This window comes from Delphinapterus leucas, chromosome 2, assembly GCF_059928025.1.
Source record: "Delphinapterus leucas isolate spDelLeu-1000000601 "Yukka" chromosome 2, BTC_Dleu_Yukka2, whole genome shotgun sequence".
Classification (NCBI taxonomy): Eukaryota; Metazoa; Chordata; class Mammalia; order Artiodactyla; family Monodontidae; genus Delphinapterus; species Delphinapterus leucas.
This window is the reverse complement of record NC_143130.1, coordinates 94,777,377-94,795,960: the sequence shown is the minus strand read 5'-3', so window position 1 is coordinate 94,795,960 and position 18,584 is coordinate 94,777,377. Positions and strand designations below refer to the sequence as shown.

General features: G+C 38.3%; 1 protein-coding gene across 4 annotated transcripts in view; it reads right to left on the bottom strand.

The window, feature by feature from the left end:
- Positions 1-18,584, bottom strand: part of TP53BP1 (tumor protein p53 binding protein 1) — a 66,305-nt gene that overhangs the window by 41,681 nt on the left and 6,040 nt on the right. For 3 of the 4 annotated variants that reach the window (XM_022587278.2, XM_022587280.2, XM_022587282.2), the window contains exons 5-11: positions 15,326-15,459; positions 14,550-14,702; positions 14,068-14,197; positions 12,592-12,758; positions 11,130-11,259; positions 10,239-10,333; positions 7,441-7,646 (exon numbers count right to left, since the gene is read on the bottom strand). In XM_022587278.2, coding sequence (XP_022442986.1) covers positions 7,441-7,646; positions 10,239-10,333; positions 11,130-11,259; positions 12,592-12,758; positions 14,068-14,197; positions 14,550-14,702; positions 15,326-15,459 — 1,015 coding nt within the window. The remainder of the gene's footprint in view (positions 1-7,440; positions 7,647-10,238; positions 10,334-11,129; positions 11,260-12,591; positions 12,759-14,067; positions 14,198-14,549; positions 14,703-15,325; positions 15,460-18,584) is intronic. The other variant, XM_022587279.2, reaches the window with a different exon arrangement.

Here is an 18,584-nt window from a genome sequence, read left to right as displayed (position 1 = left end):
AATAAGCACAATCCAAACAAAAACCTAAAGGTATTAACTTAGGCAGGAAGACACTTAAATTTAACTGTATACCACTACTAAAATCATATCATACACTGTATGATGGGCCCTCAATTATACAGGAATCACGTGAACATATGCCTACACAGTCCACTTCGGTTCTCACAAAGTGGGAATATATACAGGCATAACTCAGAGATACTGCAGGTTCAGTTCCAGACCACCACAATACAGCAAGTCACACAAATTTTTAGGTTTCCCAGTGTACATAAAAGTTATGTTTACATTATAGTCTATTAAGTGTGCAATAGCATTATGTCTTTAAAAGATGTACATACCTTAATTAAAAAATACTTCATTGCTAAAAAAATGCTAAATGTCATCCGACAATGATGGATTGCCAGAAACCTTCTATTTGTAAAAAATAAATTATCTGCAAAGCACAATAAAGCAAAGTGCAATCAAATGAGGTATGCCTGTCCTTATTTCACATCCCACTATTTCAAAATATGCTAGCATTCATAAAGATGTAAAATTCAAAGTTTACAATAATATTAGTCAACAGATAACATTACATACCAACAAGGAAGGCTGAAGGTAGTAAGACTACATCCTGTTGGTGAGGATGAGAAACTGTCATACACTGCTGGTGGCAATGCAAAAGCTAGAGCCACTTTGGAAAACAGTTTGGTACTATCTTCTAAAGTTAAACATACATTAATATTACCATATGACTCAGAAATTGTACTTGTAGGTAATTAACCCAAGAGAAATAAAATCATATGTCCACACAAAGATGTAGTATGCAAATGTTCACAGCAGTATTATTCATAATAGCCCAAAACTAGAAGCAACCCAAATGTTCATCAATTGGTGAATAAATAAATTGTGGATATCTATATTACAGAATACTACTCAACAATAAAAAGGATTAAAATATTAAAACTTGCCAGAATATGAACGAATCTCAAAAATATGCTAGGCTAAAGAACTCAAACACAAAACACCATACATTTTTGATTCCAATCATATGAAATTTTAAAAAAAATTTTTGGCTGTGTTGGGTCTTCGTTGCTACACACAGGCTTTCTCTAGTTGCAGTGAGCAGGGGCTACTCTTCATTGCGGTGCGCGGGCTTCTCATTTCAGTGGCTTCTCTTGTTGCGGAGCACGGGCTCTAGGCATGCGGGCTTCAGTAGTTGTGGCTTGTGGGCTCTAAAGCGCAGGCTCAGTAGCTGTGGCACACGGGCTTAGTTGCTCTGCAGCATGTGGGATCTTCCTGGACCAGGGATCGAACCTGTGTCCCTGCATTGGCAGGCAGATTCTTATCCACTGTGCCACCAGGGAAAACCTATATGAAATTCTTGAAAAAATAAAACTATAGTGACAGAAGGCAGATGAATGCTTGCCTAGGGTAGAAGAGTGGATGGGGGCAAAGGATTATGAAGAAACTTTTTAGGGTGAGGAAACTGTTCTGTACTTTGATGGTGATGGTGGTTATACATTTGTATACAACTACCAAAATTCATCAAACTATACATTTAAAATGGCGTTCTTATTTATGTAAATAATACCTTAAAAAAAAGAAAATAACCCAAAGCTAAAATATGTTTTTATTAAGAATTTAATTTGTTATTTTGCCTAACATAAATGCTGTAACGCTCTAGACATAGCTGGTAAGGCATTCATTTCCTATTTTTAAGGGAATGAGGAATCAAAATAGGTTGCCAAACATTCTGTATATTCTATAACTTCTGGTATTTCAATGTCTGGTGTTACTGTTTACACTTTTAGATTATAAAAATAGTCTTAAATTTCAATCTGCTCATATACTCTGAGGCATGACTGAGTATAAATTGGTTCAACACTTCTAATGGCAATTTGGCAATACACGACAACAGCCTTGAAATTTTATATACCCTTTAGTCCAATAATTCCAGTTCCAGGAAATTATTTGATGAAAATACACTGGGATTTAGCTACAGTGCTTGCTGTTCAGTACTAAAATTATTATTTGGAAAAGGAAATAATATAAAATATCTTAAATATCCACTGATAGGAGATTCATTTAAAAATTATGATACACCTACATGATGGAATACTTTGTAATTACACAAAATTGTAGATGAGTATTTAAAAATATAGAAAAACATTCAGGCTATGCATTAAATAGAAAAGTTTTTAGTTAAAAAATATATGAATATATATTTTATTGTGGTCTATACATTTTTATATAATTTTCATTTTTTTAAGTTAATAAATATATACCATTAAAAAGTTATGAAAAACAAAACAAAAAAGTTATGAGCAGTTACTTGAGACAGGATAATTGATGATCTTATTTTCACTTATCTGTATATTATACACACTCTACAAGAAAAATGTATTTACTTTTCTTGTAAAAAAATAAGTCATTTTACAAAGGCTTATAGTTAAGACATTGCTAATAAAATTATAAATACCTTTTTAAAAGTCAAACTCATAACATAACCACTTTAAAGTGAATATTTACAATGTGCAACCACCACCTCTATCTACTGAAATGAAAATGAAAACATTTTCATCACTTCAAAAGGAAACCTCAGGGACTTCCCTGGTGGCACAGTGGTTAAGGATCCGCCTGCCAATGCAGGGGACACGGGTTCGAGCCCTGGTGGGAGAAGATCCCACATGCCGCAGAGCAGCTAAGTCCGTGTGCCACAACTACTGAGCCTGCACTCTAGAGCCCGTGAGCCACAACTACTGAGTCCGCGTGCCACAATTACTGAAGCCCGTGTGCCTAGAGCCCATCCTCTGCAACAAGAGAAGCCACTGCAATGAGAAGCCCGCACACCACAACGAAGTGTAGCCCCCGCTTGCCACAACTAGAGAAAGCCCGTGTGCAGCAACGAAGACCCAATGCAGCCCAAAAAAACATAAATTAAATAAATTTAAAAAAAAAAAGGAAAGGAAACCTCATATTCATTAAGCAGTTGTCCACATTCTGAATATGTTTTAAGTGTTATCAAAGTAAATACTTACGTGATACCTTTTACAGAATTTTTTCAATATATGTATAATTTCAGTTAGCAAAGTAAAACTTCAGGGGCTAACCAGCCTATCAATAAGCTGTACTTCTTAAGACTGCCTGGATCTAGCCTCCGAGTGTCTGGCCCCTAATAATCCACAGCGCTGAGGCTCCCTGAAGGCCTAGTCAGAATAACGAAGTTAAGTGAAAAAACCACCTCAGGGCTCTGGATAAAGACTGATGAAGAACTGTCAGGACTTCGTTCAATGAGTCAACCAGTCTAGATTCAACAGACATAAATCCATAGTATCCAACCAGTCAAAAACTGGTCTCACACACACAGTTCAGGAGCCACACAAACAATCATCTATACTCTGACTTGTCATCCCCAAATTAATATGTATATCAAGAATGAGAAAGTGTTAAATATCAAACTATTTTCTACTAATCCTCTCCTCAGCCCTCACATCCTGGTGAAGGGTCGAAGAGGCTATGAAATTAACAAATATATTAGGAAAAAAAGAAAGAAATACATGGGGCTTCCCTGGTGGCACAGTGGTTAAGAATCCGCCTGCCAATGCAGGGGACACGTGTTCAAGCCCTGGTCCAGGAAAATCTCACATGCCGCGGAGCAACTAAACCCGTGTGCCACAACTACTGAGCCTGTGCTGTAGAGCCCACGAGCCACAACTACTGAGCCCACGCACCTACAGCCCATGCTGCTCAACAAGAGAAGCCACCACTCCCACTCGCCGCAACTAGAGAAAGGCCGCGCGCAGCAACAAAGACCCAACGCAAACAAAAATTAATAAATAGATATTACAACATCAAAATTAGGTTCACTTGGACTTCCATAACCAATTTACAGAAGAAGTAACAGATGTGCAAAGGTGAGTCATTAAGGCTAACATGTGGGCTTCCCTGGTGGCGCAGTGGTTGAGAGTCCGCCTGCCGATACAGGGGACACGGGTTCGTGCCCCAGTCCAGGAAGATCCCACCCGTAAGCCATGGCCACTGAGCCTGCGCGTCCAGAGCCTGGGCTCCACAACGGGAAAGGCCACAACAGTGAGAGGCCCGCGTACCACAAGAAAAAAAAAAAAAAAAAGGACTAACATGTAAGGAGTTTGATACATAATGAAAAAAGCACGGAACTTCCAAATAAAAACAGTGGATTTAATACACACATTTTCTTTAACTCTCTTCCAAAATCCCACTAAGCAATGGTAAAGGGTTTTTTTTTTAAAATGCATTTTCAAGAAAAAGAGAACAGGGATTTCCCTGGTGGCGCAGTGGTTAAGAATCCGCCTGCCAATGCAGGGGACGTGGGTTCGAGCCCTGGTCCAGGAAGATCCCACATGCCGCGCAGCAACTAAGCCCGTACACCACAACTACTGAGCCTGTGCTCTAGAGCCCGTGAGCCACAACTACTGAAGCCCGTGAGCCTAGAGCCCGTGCTCTGCAACAAGAGAAGCCACCGCAATGAGAAGCTCACGCACCACGAAGAGTAGCCCCTGCTCATCGCAACTACAGAAAGCCCGCACGCAGCAACTAAGACCCAATGCAGCCATAAGTAAATAAATAAATAAATTTACTAAAAAAAAAAAAAAAGAAAGAAAGAAAAAGAGAACAAAGAACAGATAACCACAATAAAATTTTGGAAGAGTGGTCATCCATCTAGCAGACTACTGAAAACTGAATTCCTAAGACAGCAGTGGAGAAAGCTAAGAAGTAACCCAAATTATACCTCAGAACTACCATGTCCCAAAAAAGATTCAGGACTTGGCAATAGCCCAGGTAACTCTGGAAGTGGTGATGAGGGTAGTGCTAAAAACAGGAGGAACACTGGCTGGAAATCTATTTAAGAAGCAGTTTAATCCCCAGATTCGCTCTTCCTGACCCTCCTCTGCCCTGGAGAGGGTAAAACAGAGCATCCCTGAACTGGAGGAAAAGAGGCACAGTTATCAGAAAGTATCAGACTGAAAACAGGGAGATTAAATGAAAATTTACATATTCAATGGAACCTGCACCTGCCTCTCAACACCCCCAGTCCTCTTCCATCATAGACTTCTAAAGCAATGGCAGACAGGAGGGAACGTGAACAAGACAAGATAAATCAAGATACTGACATTAGGGGACCCAAAAATGGCCCTGCATATCACACTACAGTAAATTCCAGACACATGAAGCACTAACCACCAATTCAGAACTTCTAATCAGTTTTCTGGGATTTCACTCTTAAAGCAGTCAGAAAATCAAGGATTATTATCAGACTCTTGAGGAAAGCCTCTTTAGAAGTCAAACATCAAAACTAACAAAACTAACTAAAATCTATTTGAAGAAATAGTGACTATTGCAGGGAGAAAACTTCTCAGAAACTATTACTAATATCATTAAGGAGATAAGATAGTATACCCATGAAATGACAAAATGCTATTTTTTTTTAAAAAGGGAGAACATTCAAGGAAAAAAAAAGAGTATAGAAATGAAAAATCCAAGAGTAGAAATTAATGTCTCAGAGAAAGTTAAAAAATGGTTGAACCTGGCAGTTGCACTCCTAATTATATACAAGAGAAATAAAAATACACATCCGCGCAAAAACTTGCGCACAAATGTACACAGCATTATTTATAATAGCCAAGAAGGGGAAACAACCCAAATGTCCATCAACTGATAAATGGATGAATAAAACGTGGTATGTACATACACAGTATTATTCAGAATAAAAAGGAATGAAGTTCCGATACATGTCAGAACGTGGATGAACTGTGAAAACATTACAGTAAAGAAACCAGTCACCAAAGACTACATATTGTATAATTCCACTTATGTGAAATGCCCAGAACAGGCAAATCCATAGAGACACAAAGTAGACTAGTGATTGACTAGGGCTGGGGGCGGGGGAAATGCGAGTGACTGTTAATAAGCATGGGGTCTTTTGTTGGGGGTGGAGGGGGAGTGTGATGAAAATGTTCTAAAATTAGACTCTGGGGCTTCCCTGGTGGCGCAGTGGTTGAGAGTCCGCCTGCCGATGCAGGGGACACGGGTTCGTGCCCTGGTCCGGGAAGATCCCACATGCCACGGAGCGGCTGGGCCCGTGAGCCATGGCCGCTGAGCCTGCGCGTCCAGAGCCTCTGCTCTGCAACCAGAGAGGCCACAACAGTGAGAGGCCCGCATACCGCAAAAAAAAAAAAATTAGACTCTGGTGAATAACTACACAACTTTGTGAATATACTAAAAGCCACTAGATTATACACTTTAAAAGGGTGAACAACACGATGCGTGAATTATATCTCAATAAAGTGAGGGTTTTTTTAAGTTTTAAAAAAAAATAGTTGAGGAAATCATCCAGAAAGTTAAACAAAAGGAGAGAGAGATGGAAAGTAGGACACAAAATAATAAAATTACAAGACTATTCTAGGAATATGAATATCCGAACAATAGGTACTCCATTAAGAAAAAAAAAAAGAACAAAGGGGAAGAAATTAAATAATTAAATGTCCCTGAACTGAAGGGCTTGAGTTTCTAGATTGAGAGGGCTTACCAACACAACGAAGGAAAACAGACCTATGCCAAGGGTCTGGAAGTTTCAGAACACTGGGGATAAAAAGAAAAATCTACAAGATTCCAGTAAGGAAAAAAAACAGCTCACATATTAAAGATCAAAATCAAACTGGCCACACTTCTCAACAGCAACACTGGAAGTCTGAAGACGGTAGAGCGATGCTTTCAAAAGTTTAAAGGAAAATTATTTCCAACCTAAAATTCTATACTCCTACAAACTATGAATCATGTATGAGGGTAGAAAGTATGCTACTAAAGAATGTCCTCCATCAAAATGAGGGAGTAAACCAAGCAAGAAGACACGGAGCCCAAGAGGAATCCAACACAAAGACAGGTAAGGACAATCTCCAAAGACAATGAAAGGGAGGTGACAGTTATATACCAGGAATAGAAGGCAATAGCACAGATTAGAACTCAGGAGGCTCCAAAAGTGGTTTCTCCGAAATGAAAAAGTTTGAGGCCCCTGAACATCTTGAAAGGAGATATTGACAACTGGTGGAGAGCCTAGGGTTGATTTAGTGAGAAGTTCATGCGTTAAGGCAGAATAATGACTAATGCCCCCTTTCAATTTCAAAGCAACATTTTTAAGAAGTTAAAGACATAGTACAAATTATATTCCAATAAAGATGTTAAAAAAAAAAAGACATAGTACAAAATTCAAACATAAAAAGTACATCAAGATGTTAGATGACCCTGGAAATGTTCTAAAACTAGATTCTGATAACAGCTGCACAATTCTGTAAATTTACTAAAATATCACTAAACTATACACTTAAAATGGGTGAGTTTTATGGTTTCTAAATTATACCTCAATACAGTTGTTTAAAAAAAAAAAAGATGTTAGAAGGAAAAAACTTTTTCTATGATACTCACATGAGAAAACTCAGGCTGGGATGGAACAGGAAGTGACCCAGGAGTAAAGACTGGTGTGCTCTGAGATACCGGTGTTGAGGCTTGTGGTGATATAGTGGGCTCAGGTGGGAGAGGGGGGTTTTCTATCCCTACCGGTTCATCACCTTTGAGTTTCTTCTGAAAAGACTCTCCCCCTTCAGATAACACTGACATATCCATTGGCTCATCTAGTTTAAAATAGGAAACACAAATTGAGAAATAAGCACTCATCAATACTATTCATGTTCCAATACCACTAATAACAATTATATTCAGATATTTTCGTCCCTAAAAAAAACAGTGACAATTTTCAGAAAAGCTGATAGGTTAATAGAAGATTGAGTCCTGGAAATCTAGCAACACTTTATTCCCCTGGGGGAGGGAAGTCCACACTCCTAAAATACTCAGATATAGATTAAAATAGGGTTCATCTAGGGATACCCATCCATCCATATGATAGTAAATTAACTAGGTTCCTCTGAGACCCTTTCCTGATTATAGCTCAGTTTTCAGATTTGCATAGGAACGCCCAGATTAATGGCACCTAATTTAACCACAGGCCTTGAAAGGCAGTGAACTTGTTCATCACTCTAAGTAAATATCTACATATTTATGAACTCATTTTATTTGCATTAACTGCTAAGTGCAGAGAGGTGGATGCCAGGACAAATAGAGAAGAAGGAAAAAAAAATCTATCAATGACAATCAGCAATGATTTATCAAAGAACAAAGTACAGGACACTAATCCTGAGACAAATTGCTCAGGAGGGAAACATAAACACAAGCAAAACACAAAAACACTGCTTTTCGTATAGTATCCTACCCACCTGTAGGCTAACAGGATCTTCCTCAGAGCCAGCCTAGCTTGCTAGGTATTTGATTCATCAACCCCTTTTCCCCTATCTTACAGCTTGACCCCAAACAGGCTTCCATTAGACCACTCTCACAAAGTACCTATGCCATTTAGTTTTTCCCTATAATCCACATTCATGCTACCAGGTACCCGCCCCACCTCCACCTCAATACCTACCCCTGCTGCTTAGCTTGGCCTCAAACGCACACTCCACTCTAATGCTAGGTTTGGGAACTGATGCTATAGGCCTTTATTTCCCTACCACAGCTGTGTTAGGTATTTTCATTACACCTTTTGATCTTTATTGCCATGACAAAGCACTTATTAAGGACTGTTCTAAGCACTACATATAAAAAGGCTTTAGGTTAATATTCTTAGACAACAACAACAAAATACAAAAAAGCATACACAGTTGCACAGTTATGCACATATTAAGCAAATGCATTAAATCTAAAATTAACAAAGGAAAATACAATGTTACATGAAAAAAAAAAGAACACTGAATCATATACATAACATGATCCCACTTGTGTAAACATACTTCTTTGTATTTATGCATAGAAAACACTCTGAAAGGAAACACATATCCAAATACTAATTATATCTGGACTGTGGTATCACAGGTGATTTTTATTTTCTTCTCATTACTTTCCCATATGCTTTCCAAACTTTCCACAGTAAGTACTAATTATGTTTACAGTCAGGGAGAGAGCATTTTTAATATAATTACTTTTATATATCTTCAGTGTTCACACTACATATAGAAAAAATGGTTCTAAGGATAAGCCAAACTTAACTTGCATTAACAGCCTTTTTTGTAGAATGGAGTCACTATTATTTTTCACTGAAGATATCACTAATCATGTTATGCTTAGAATGATATTAGTCCATTTGGATACCTACATTGATTTCAAGAGAAAATAGCCAGACACAAACTTTGTGACAGAAGAAAGTCTAAGATTAAATTTTGTCATGGGTAAATGAAAACCCATGAGCACAGGCTCTGGAGGCAGCTGCCCAAGTTCAAATCCTGCCTCTGTGGACTTAGTTGTGAAATCTCTCTGTGCCTCCATTTTCTCATCTGTAAAATGGGGATAAAAGTAACACCTACTTCTTAGGAATGTTGTGAGGATTTAAAAAACAAACAAACTAAAAAAGAAACAAACAGAAGAACCCAGAACGAAAGAGAAGCAAAAAGAACAGTGCCTGGCATAAAATAAGTGTTCAATAAATATTAGCTATTGTACCATTATTGATATATGAAAGAATGAAAAGGGAAAAAATCATGGAATTTATTGGAAAAGGCTTTGTAGAAGTAGGAAAAATTTAGAAATATCTTGAATGACTGGATAGGAGACTAGAAGAGAGCAAAAGACGTTTAGATAATGACATAAATTAAGTAAAAAGAAAAACTTTCTTGTGTATAAAATAATATAAAATCACTAGGTCCTCAAAGGAGGAAGGGAATTAAGTCAAAATTTCTACCACCTGCTCCTAACCACTCTTTGGCTAAAACTGCTTTGATAATAGCAGAAATAACCTATAAAGAACAAAAGAAACAATTTTTGGTTCCCTCTGACCAGTAACATGCTACCATGTTGCTGGACACTATTAGGCCAATAGCAATAAAGGTCTTCATTATACTATTGATAATTCATTTGAGTTCAACTTGAACAATTTTCCCTTAAGGGTCTTTTCAAAAATTAAATTGTCAATAGAGAACTCTCAGAAGAATCAGTGCTAGAAGAGCAAAGAACTGAGGAAAGCACTTAACACTAGGCCACTCCCCTGAAGCTTAGACATGAGTCCTAGCGAATAGTTGAGGTCACAGTGTTCTAACATGTAAAGGAACAGTACACTTCACAAGGCAGAAGAAGTGCTGCCCCTCTTCTAACCTGAGATCAACAGATAGATCAAGAGAGCTCACCTTTTCTCCCTTCTTGCTCTGTGGGACTGCTAGGAACGATAAAGGGGGTAGATCGGAAGGCGTCAGGGGAAGGAGCAACAAGGTCTGAGGAATTCCTTTATACAAAGAGAGAGCCACAGGTTATTTTACCACAGCTACAGCTTCGCACTTGCTTTCTACTTTTTAACAGCAAAAATATCTGTAACTCATTCAAGTACTTATTAGTGCTTCTCTCAAACAGCTAACCGACCTTGGTAGAAGAGCCATGAACAATACTTCAATAACTATTTCTCACACCAGACATATCCAAAATTAGAATTTAAAAAAAAAAAAAGATTAAGGGAAAAGCCATATGATTACAAGAGAAAGTAAATGACCAGACACAAGGACATCATGACTGAAAAGCAGGATGAGATAGTGCTAAAAAAATTAATTCATCTGCAGATTTGAGACAAATATTTACTCCATTTTTTGCCTATTATGAGAAAGATCATGTATATTCTTATTAAAAAAAAAAAAAGCAACCTCTTTGCCCTAATACGGATAAAGAAATCCAACTACTGTCAACTCTAGCATAACCTCTTCTGCACCCCTATGCCATTAAATGGGAAGAACTGCTAGCCAAATGGAGCAGCAGGCAGCTTGTTTTGGACATGTAACAGTCTCTAAATAACTGGGCAGTTTCTTTCCTGGTGAAACCTTTGGGCTACAATTTTAAAATCTCCAAATGGGAAAGCAGATCTACCTGCCTTCGATAATTCCACTAAGTTCTTATTCCCCAAAATTCTTAAGCCTAGAGTTTACTTTTCAGTTTCAAAAAGACTTCTGGACTACCAACTTTAGCTCTTTCAACCTTAGCCTAAAACCATCAGGCACATGTTTCCTTGAAAGGGTTATTTTAGGCTTACTTACGTGGAAAGACTCTCCTGAACAAGAGACCTCTGACCAGAGAGCTGCAGGAGGTGCAAAGTGGTGGCAGGTGTGGAAGCCAGAGAACACCCACCTTCTTCCCTTGAAGGAGTACAGCAACCATCAGAAGCTACTGAGAAAAAAAAAAAAATTCTAGTTGCATTTACTTCTCATATTGACATTACTGAATTGTCAAAAAAACAAAAAACAAAACACACTCAGTAGTACAAAAAGCATAATATTCATATATCCACCCATGTTCCAAGAGGGCAGAAACTGTTTTCTAACTGCAGTACAATTAGTGGAATGCCATGCTAACGCAAATCTTGAGTGACCATTAAACATCCTCTCCCTAATGAATTATGGGTTTCTTTAATAAAGAATTGACGAAAAGAACTCCTTAGTCCTTTCTGTCATGATTAAAGCTTGGAGAAGCAAAGCCAGGATGCTTAAACCTCTCCTTGGCTGCTCTTCTTTCTGGTCAAGTTTCTATTATAAGACAGCAAGCGAGCCCTTTATTCCAAGGTCTACCTAAGGTGAAGTAAAGCTCATGCCATGATGCAGATGGGAGAAGTCAAAACGATGTGCATGACACCTGATGATATGAACGCAACAATTTTCATGATTAGGACCTGGGCTCCTCAAAAGACAGAAAAAATACTAAAGCACAAGTAAAAGGATATATGAGCAGTCATTACTGATTTATACTATGAAGAGGCTCCTGTTGGTCCCTTCTCCTTAGCACCAAATGGAGTATCAGCTGTATTAATTGCAAGAATAAAGAAATTTCTTAAATACAACCTTGTAGCTTTAATGAGAGACCAGAAAAGGTTTCTTGGTGATGCTCTGTATGTCCTGCACACATTCACAGCATAGTACAGGAGTATAACCTTCTCTTCCTCCCTACTTACAACCAATACATCATATTTTGCTGACTGTTACTGAAGCTTTCTGGCTCTGTGAGGCTGCAGCACGGGGCACTGGTGGGGGTTAATGAAAGGTGAAACAAATACCATTCTAGTCTTCTAAAGGTATTATATTCTTTCTGCTGGACCATAACTTCCTATTTGTGGCAGAGGAACTAATAAACAGATGAATAAGTGACTGTTACCCAGGTGAACATGAAAATCTTCACTTAATTATCATGATATTTAAGATTTGAAGACTTATGATAACAGAAATAGCTACTCTTTCCATAACATTAAATCTGCCATATTATTAGCTAGTATTCTTCAGTATCTCCATTTCCAAAAGAGAAAGAAAATTATGTTAACACACGCTAAACAGCAATTATTTCCAAAAAGCCCTTCTCATTAATCAGCTAGAAACGTACTTTCCTTCCATACCACAAACAAGTCTGCACACCTATAAAGTGCCTTCTGACTTAAAACAGTAGCCTCAGAACAGAAATAAAAGTTTAGATCTTCAGAAAAGAAGAGCTACAGCAACGAATTACTCTTTGTACCTGTTTTATTGCTCTGGTCAAACAAGTCTTCCTGAGTTGACAAAACCTCAGGCTCTGGTGACTTCTGAATCTGCATCCCACCTTCCAGAAGTTCTTGGACAGATATTTGTTCTTTTGTTTCCACAGCAGCAAGAGAGCCTTTGGGACTAGCAGGCATGTCCTCTGACCTAGGAAATTCATATCACCAGGAGAAAAAGTTACTATGTTCAAAGGCTTTCACCTTTGAACAAAGAAGCATTTCCTGTTTTGTGTGTTTTCCTTTTTTAATTTCAAAACTTTATAATGATGCAAAGCCCTCAGCCCATTTCAAAGTGTGTCTCAGTCTCTCACAAAGCAATACCTCTTTTCCACTCTGCTCACTGCAGTGCTGCATGCTGTCCAAGATTTCTGATAAGTGAGTTAGGGATTTTTGTTTCATACATTGTTATCTAGAGGTACATGAAGCAGTGTGATCCAGACGGCAACAATGCCAGAACAATGACCTCCCACAGAAAGAGCTTGGATGTAAATCATCCTCTGCACCAGCCACACACTTTATCTTCTGCTGACCTTTTTGATCTGATCTACTCAACCCAAGCCCCAAACCAAGACTCCTTCACACAAATACTACTTACACATGTAAGACACTCACTGCTGGCTCCGTTCCAGAGACTTAGGCGGTTCACCTACTCTACCATTCCCCAGAGTAAACAGGATAGCAAAACTACCTAGAGAGTAATTTCCTAAGGAAAAGCGGACCGTTAAACTGAGTGTTTTGCATTAGAAAGACAACCTCTCTTGATATTCAACTTTGTTCAGTACCCCATTCCCCACTGTTTCTACTGAAGGAAGAAACAAAAGAATACTAAATGTTTACTCATTCCCTCCTCCAAAATGGAAGCATCCCACTTGTCCTCTGCCATATCTAAACTTGAGGTATTGACCAGAGACAATACTGTTTTGGATACAACAATCACCATAGGCAGAACAAAGGTATACTGCCCAATTCCCACCAAGTTAAGAGCCTGAAAGACACGGGAAAAGAATACCTCCCTATTTATCTATGCCATAAGCTACCAGATGCAGGATACCTGAGGACCCAAAGCAATCTGGGTGCTCCTCAAGTATAAAAACAGTAGACTTTCAAATATAATATTCTTTTGACTCTTACAACACTAGAGAATTTAGAAAGACAGACCACAGAGAGATAGTGCCTCTGCAGACAAAGAACAGAGAGGAGGAGTAACAACCAAAGATTAAGGGATCATCCTTACAGTTAAAGCAGCAATAAATTGGGCTTGTAATATGCCTAAAGATACGATGACACAATGAGAATTCATAAACAATAAATGTTTCTACTGGACCATAAATATGCCCAGGGCAAGGGGGGAAAAAAAAAATCAAGAATTTCTAAAAAAGTTTCCACCTGGCCAAGTGAAATGAGTGTAACCCGATAGCAGAAACCCAAAAATACTTTTTAGAAAGAACTTGGTTTACCTTGCAGGTGGTGAATTTTGCTCTTCTACCACAGGTACATCCTTACTGGGCTGTGGTGCCACAGGGATATCCCTGCTGGGCTGTGCTGCCATGGGGATACCTTCATTAGACTGTTCTTCATGCTTAATTGCTTAAAGTTTTAGAAGAAGACAGGAAGGAAATATTTAATTTTTCAAAGTACTAGAAGTAGTCCCAAATGCTTTTTAAAAGGCAAAGATTTTAAAGAAAGAAATACAAACTGAAAATATATACAGGCATCATTCCAGAAAGGAAAATAACCAATTATCCACTTACAAAAAACCTTAGTATGCAAGCCATCAACTGACAAGTACTCTCCAGACAACTCTACAACCTTACTATACTAACTTAGATTATATTAACTTAGATAGCTATAAGATCTATCAAGGAAAAAACAACTAGCTCTAGCATGGGAGGAAAATACTTATAAACAAACTCTAAATGCCAGAAAACATGTTACGTACCAATATTAGCATCCACATCAGATAGCCTAGTATGAGCAGAGTTGGTGGTTACTGACTGTAGATTGTCTGCTTCACATGGCAGAGTTTGTTCCTCAACATCCTGGCTCTGGGAAAGTTCTAGAACCCCAAAGCCCAGCTGTGATGAGGCAGGATCTAGGAAGAAAACCCCAAGAAATCAGGTATCATCCCACAACATTATGTACTATGCAAGGTGCTGCCCTTTAGCAAAAGAAGGTCATATTAAGTCTTTCACATCAAAGCCCTGCCCCCCAAATTTTTTCAAAATAAAATTAAGAATAAAACCACTAAAAGCAAAGGGGGAAAATGCATAATGAAGCAAAAACTGTGTACCATAAAACCTTACAAGCACCTAATAAAGGTAGACTATTTCTACTTTCTGAAGAAATACATAAGCCACCCCCTACCGTGTGCGCGCGCGTGCACGCGCGCGCGCACACACACACACACGCAGAGAGCACTGTACTTCATATTGTAATTTCACCCCACAAGGCATGCATCCCCAAAATATTTGAAAAACAAATGAATACAAAAGAAGTAGGAGTCAGTATGCAGAAAGGGGGCTAAAAAATGAGCTAAAAATTCCTGAACACCAAATTAGGTGGATTACCTTAGGCTACCAGCAAATTTCCTAATGACTATTCTCAATTTAATGATAAGAAATCTATAACCTGATAAAAGGGAGAAATTTAGACATCTGCATGCTCATGTTAAAGGGGTTAGACCAATCTACTATCCTGAAAAAGGCATAAAGCTACCTTCAGCACCAAGGGAGTGTGTGGTATCGTCTGAAATATCTCCTTCTTTTTCCTTTTTCTCCTTCTCTTCTTCCACCTCTTCTTCCTTCTCTTCACCCACAGGAGGAGCAGATTCCACTGACATTCCCAAAACACTATACAGCAAAAAGACACAATCATGTGTTCACAGATAGGCTGGGATATTTTGCTCAAAGAACTCTTTAAATTTTATTGTGACTCCCCACACACCAACCACGTTTTAAGCAAATTTGAAAAAGTAAAAAACCTCACCCCATTATTGCTTCTTTCTACAAAAGGCACCTAAAAGGTTAACAACTCAAAACACTGTAGTACAGAATTAAGTAATACAAATAAGAGAGGAAGAAACAAACATACTTGATTTTTATCTTTCTCTGAAAAAAACCTGAGCAGGGATAGAAAAATCTTGCACTCAAGAGAATTACTGACAAGTGACAAGAGAAGATGTGCATTAGATGTGCAGAGAAGGGGCTCAAAAATACATCTATTGGGCTTCCCTGGTGGCGCAGTGGTTGAGAGTCCGCCTGCCGATGCAGGGGACACAGGTTCATGCCCCAGTCCGGGAGGATCCCACATGCTGCGGAGCGGCTAGGCCCGTTGAGACATGGCCACATGTCCGGAGCCTGTGCTCCGCAACAGGAGAGGCCATAACAGTGAGGGGCCCGCGTAGCGCAAAAAAGAAAAAAAAAAAAAAAAAAATACATCTATTTAATAGAACACAGTTCACGAAAGAATTTTAGTAAAAATTCTTAGACTATATAACATAGAACCACAGTGGCTGAAAAAAATTCAGGTAAGAGGTCTGTGTATTGAAAAGAAGACATCACAGGTCAAAAAACGATAAACAAAAGTAAAACCACATAACAATTAGGAAAAAATATCTGCAACAATATAACAAAAGAATAGTCTCCATAATATACAAGGAACTCGTAAGAAGAAGCTCAAGATATGAATAGACAAACAACAGAAAAGACAGCTCACAAAAAAAAGAAATACAAGTATCTTTAAACATGTAAGAAATCAGGGCTTCCCTGGTGGCGCAGTGGTTGAGAGTCCGCCTGCTGATGCAGGGGACGCGGGTTGGGGCCCCGGTCTGGGAAGATCCCACATGCCGCGGAGCGGCTAGGCCCGTGAGCCATGGCCGCTGAGCCTGCGCATCCAGAGCCTGCGCTCCGCAACGGGAGAGGCCACAACAGTGAGAAGCCCGTGTACCGCGAAAAAAAAAAAAAAATGTAAGAAATCAGAGAAACCATTTGTTGCCAATCAAATTAGAAAAGAAAAACTGTAAATACTGTACTACTATTCAGTGCTGCCCAAACCTGAGGTGAGATTAGCATTATCACATACTGTTTATGAGAGTATAAACTAATAGAACCTTTCTGCAGAACAACTGGGAAATATGTATCAAGATCTCTAAAAAATGTTCATACCTAGTAATTTCAACTGTAAAAAATAATTTGAAATATGAAAAGATCCTTATACAAACCTACTTTCGAAGTTCACTGTGACTAACAACCTACTGTAAGCCCAACAGTAGGTAAATGATTAACTATTTCATAATCCATAAAATGGAATTTATGCAGCCATTAAAAATGTTCAAAACAACCAAATGCAACATGTAAACCATAATCTGGATTGGATACTGGATAAAAAATATATATATATATATATAAAATAAAGCCATCTTTGAGACAACCTGGAAAATCTGAATATGCACTTATTACTAGGTTTTACAGAATCGATATTTTCTTAGGTGTGATAAGGGTATTATGATAATATAGGATAATATTTTTCTTAGGGGATGAATGCTAAAGTATTTGAGGGGAACTATGATTTCTGCAACTTTGTTTCAAAACAGTATATTTTATACACACACACGGAAAAATGCATAGTATCTTTTGAAAAAATGCATAGTATCTTTTCATCTCTACTGTGGGTTTAAACTTTTAAAATAAAAAACTAGGGGCAAATGTTATTTAGAGTTTTAATTGCAGGGGAAATTAATTGCTCATGTTGTTAAGCAAAAAGGTCAGGAAACACACGAACTTTTACTTCCCATGTGTCAACTATGTATATCAAATGCACAACAACAACAACAAAAAAAAACAACAGAGAAAATAAGCCAAAATGTTTACAGCAATTAGCCTCTGGGTGGCAGAATTATAGATGACATTTTTGCCTCCTGTAACATTTCATATAAAGACCATTAAGCATAAGTTTAATAAGCATAAAAGAGAAGAAAACATAAATTTGCAAAGTTGGGGACCATGATCCAAGGAAGAGAAAAAAGGACTGAATAAAGACTTCCACAAAAATAAAATAGAATGTTATCTACACAACTGGGAGGACCAGATGCCTGACCTCAGGAAACATAGGGAAAGAAAGTCAAGAGTGTGTATGACAAAAAGTAGAAGAGCAAATGAAAGACAGCACAAACCACACACCTTGGATCTTCCTCAGTCTCTTTTGGTGGTTTTCTTCAACTTCCTAATGCTCGTAGGCACAGTGAGTCCTTGGACCTCTTCTTCACCTACAACTCACCCCCTTAGTGATCTTATCCAGACTCATGGCTTTGAACATCATCCATATGCTTATGACTCTGGAATTTTAAATCTCCAGCTTAGACCTTCTCCAGACATTCACATTGTCAACTGCCTCCAACTGGCAATTGAAAAGGCAGCTCAACTGTAACAGGTCTATAACTGACCTTCCCCTGCAGTCTTCTCATCTCAATTAACAGAAACTCCATTCTTCTAGTTCCCAAATGAAAAACATGGAATCACTGTTACCTCCTTCATCTCTGGCATACTTCACATCCAATCTATCTTTGAATCATATTTTCAAAAACCCAGAATCTCGCCACTCCCCATCCACTTCTACTCTGGTCTAGCCACTGTCACATTTTGCCTAAATTATTTCAGTAGTCTCCTAGTAGGTCTTCCTGACTCTACCCTTGCTCTCCCTTCAGACTATTCCTTTTTAAATTTAATCTGAAGAGCTTTTTTTTTTTAATTTTTATTTTTCCCAGCTTTATCGAGGTATAATGGACAAATAAAAATTGTATACTCTTCAGTCTATTCTTGATCCAGCGGCCAGAGTGATCCTGTTTAAATCTAAGTCAGATCATGTCATTCCTCTGCTCAAAACCGTTAAATACTTTCCTAAGAGTAACAGCCAAATTCCTCACAATGATCCATAAGGTTTTATATATTCTGGTTCCCTCTTTACTTCCCTGACCTCT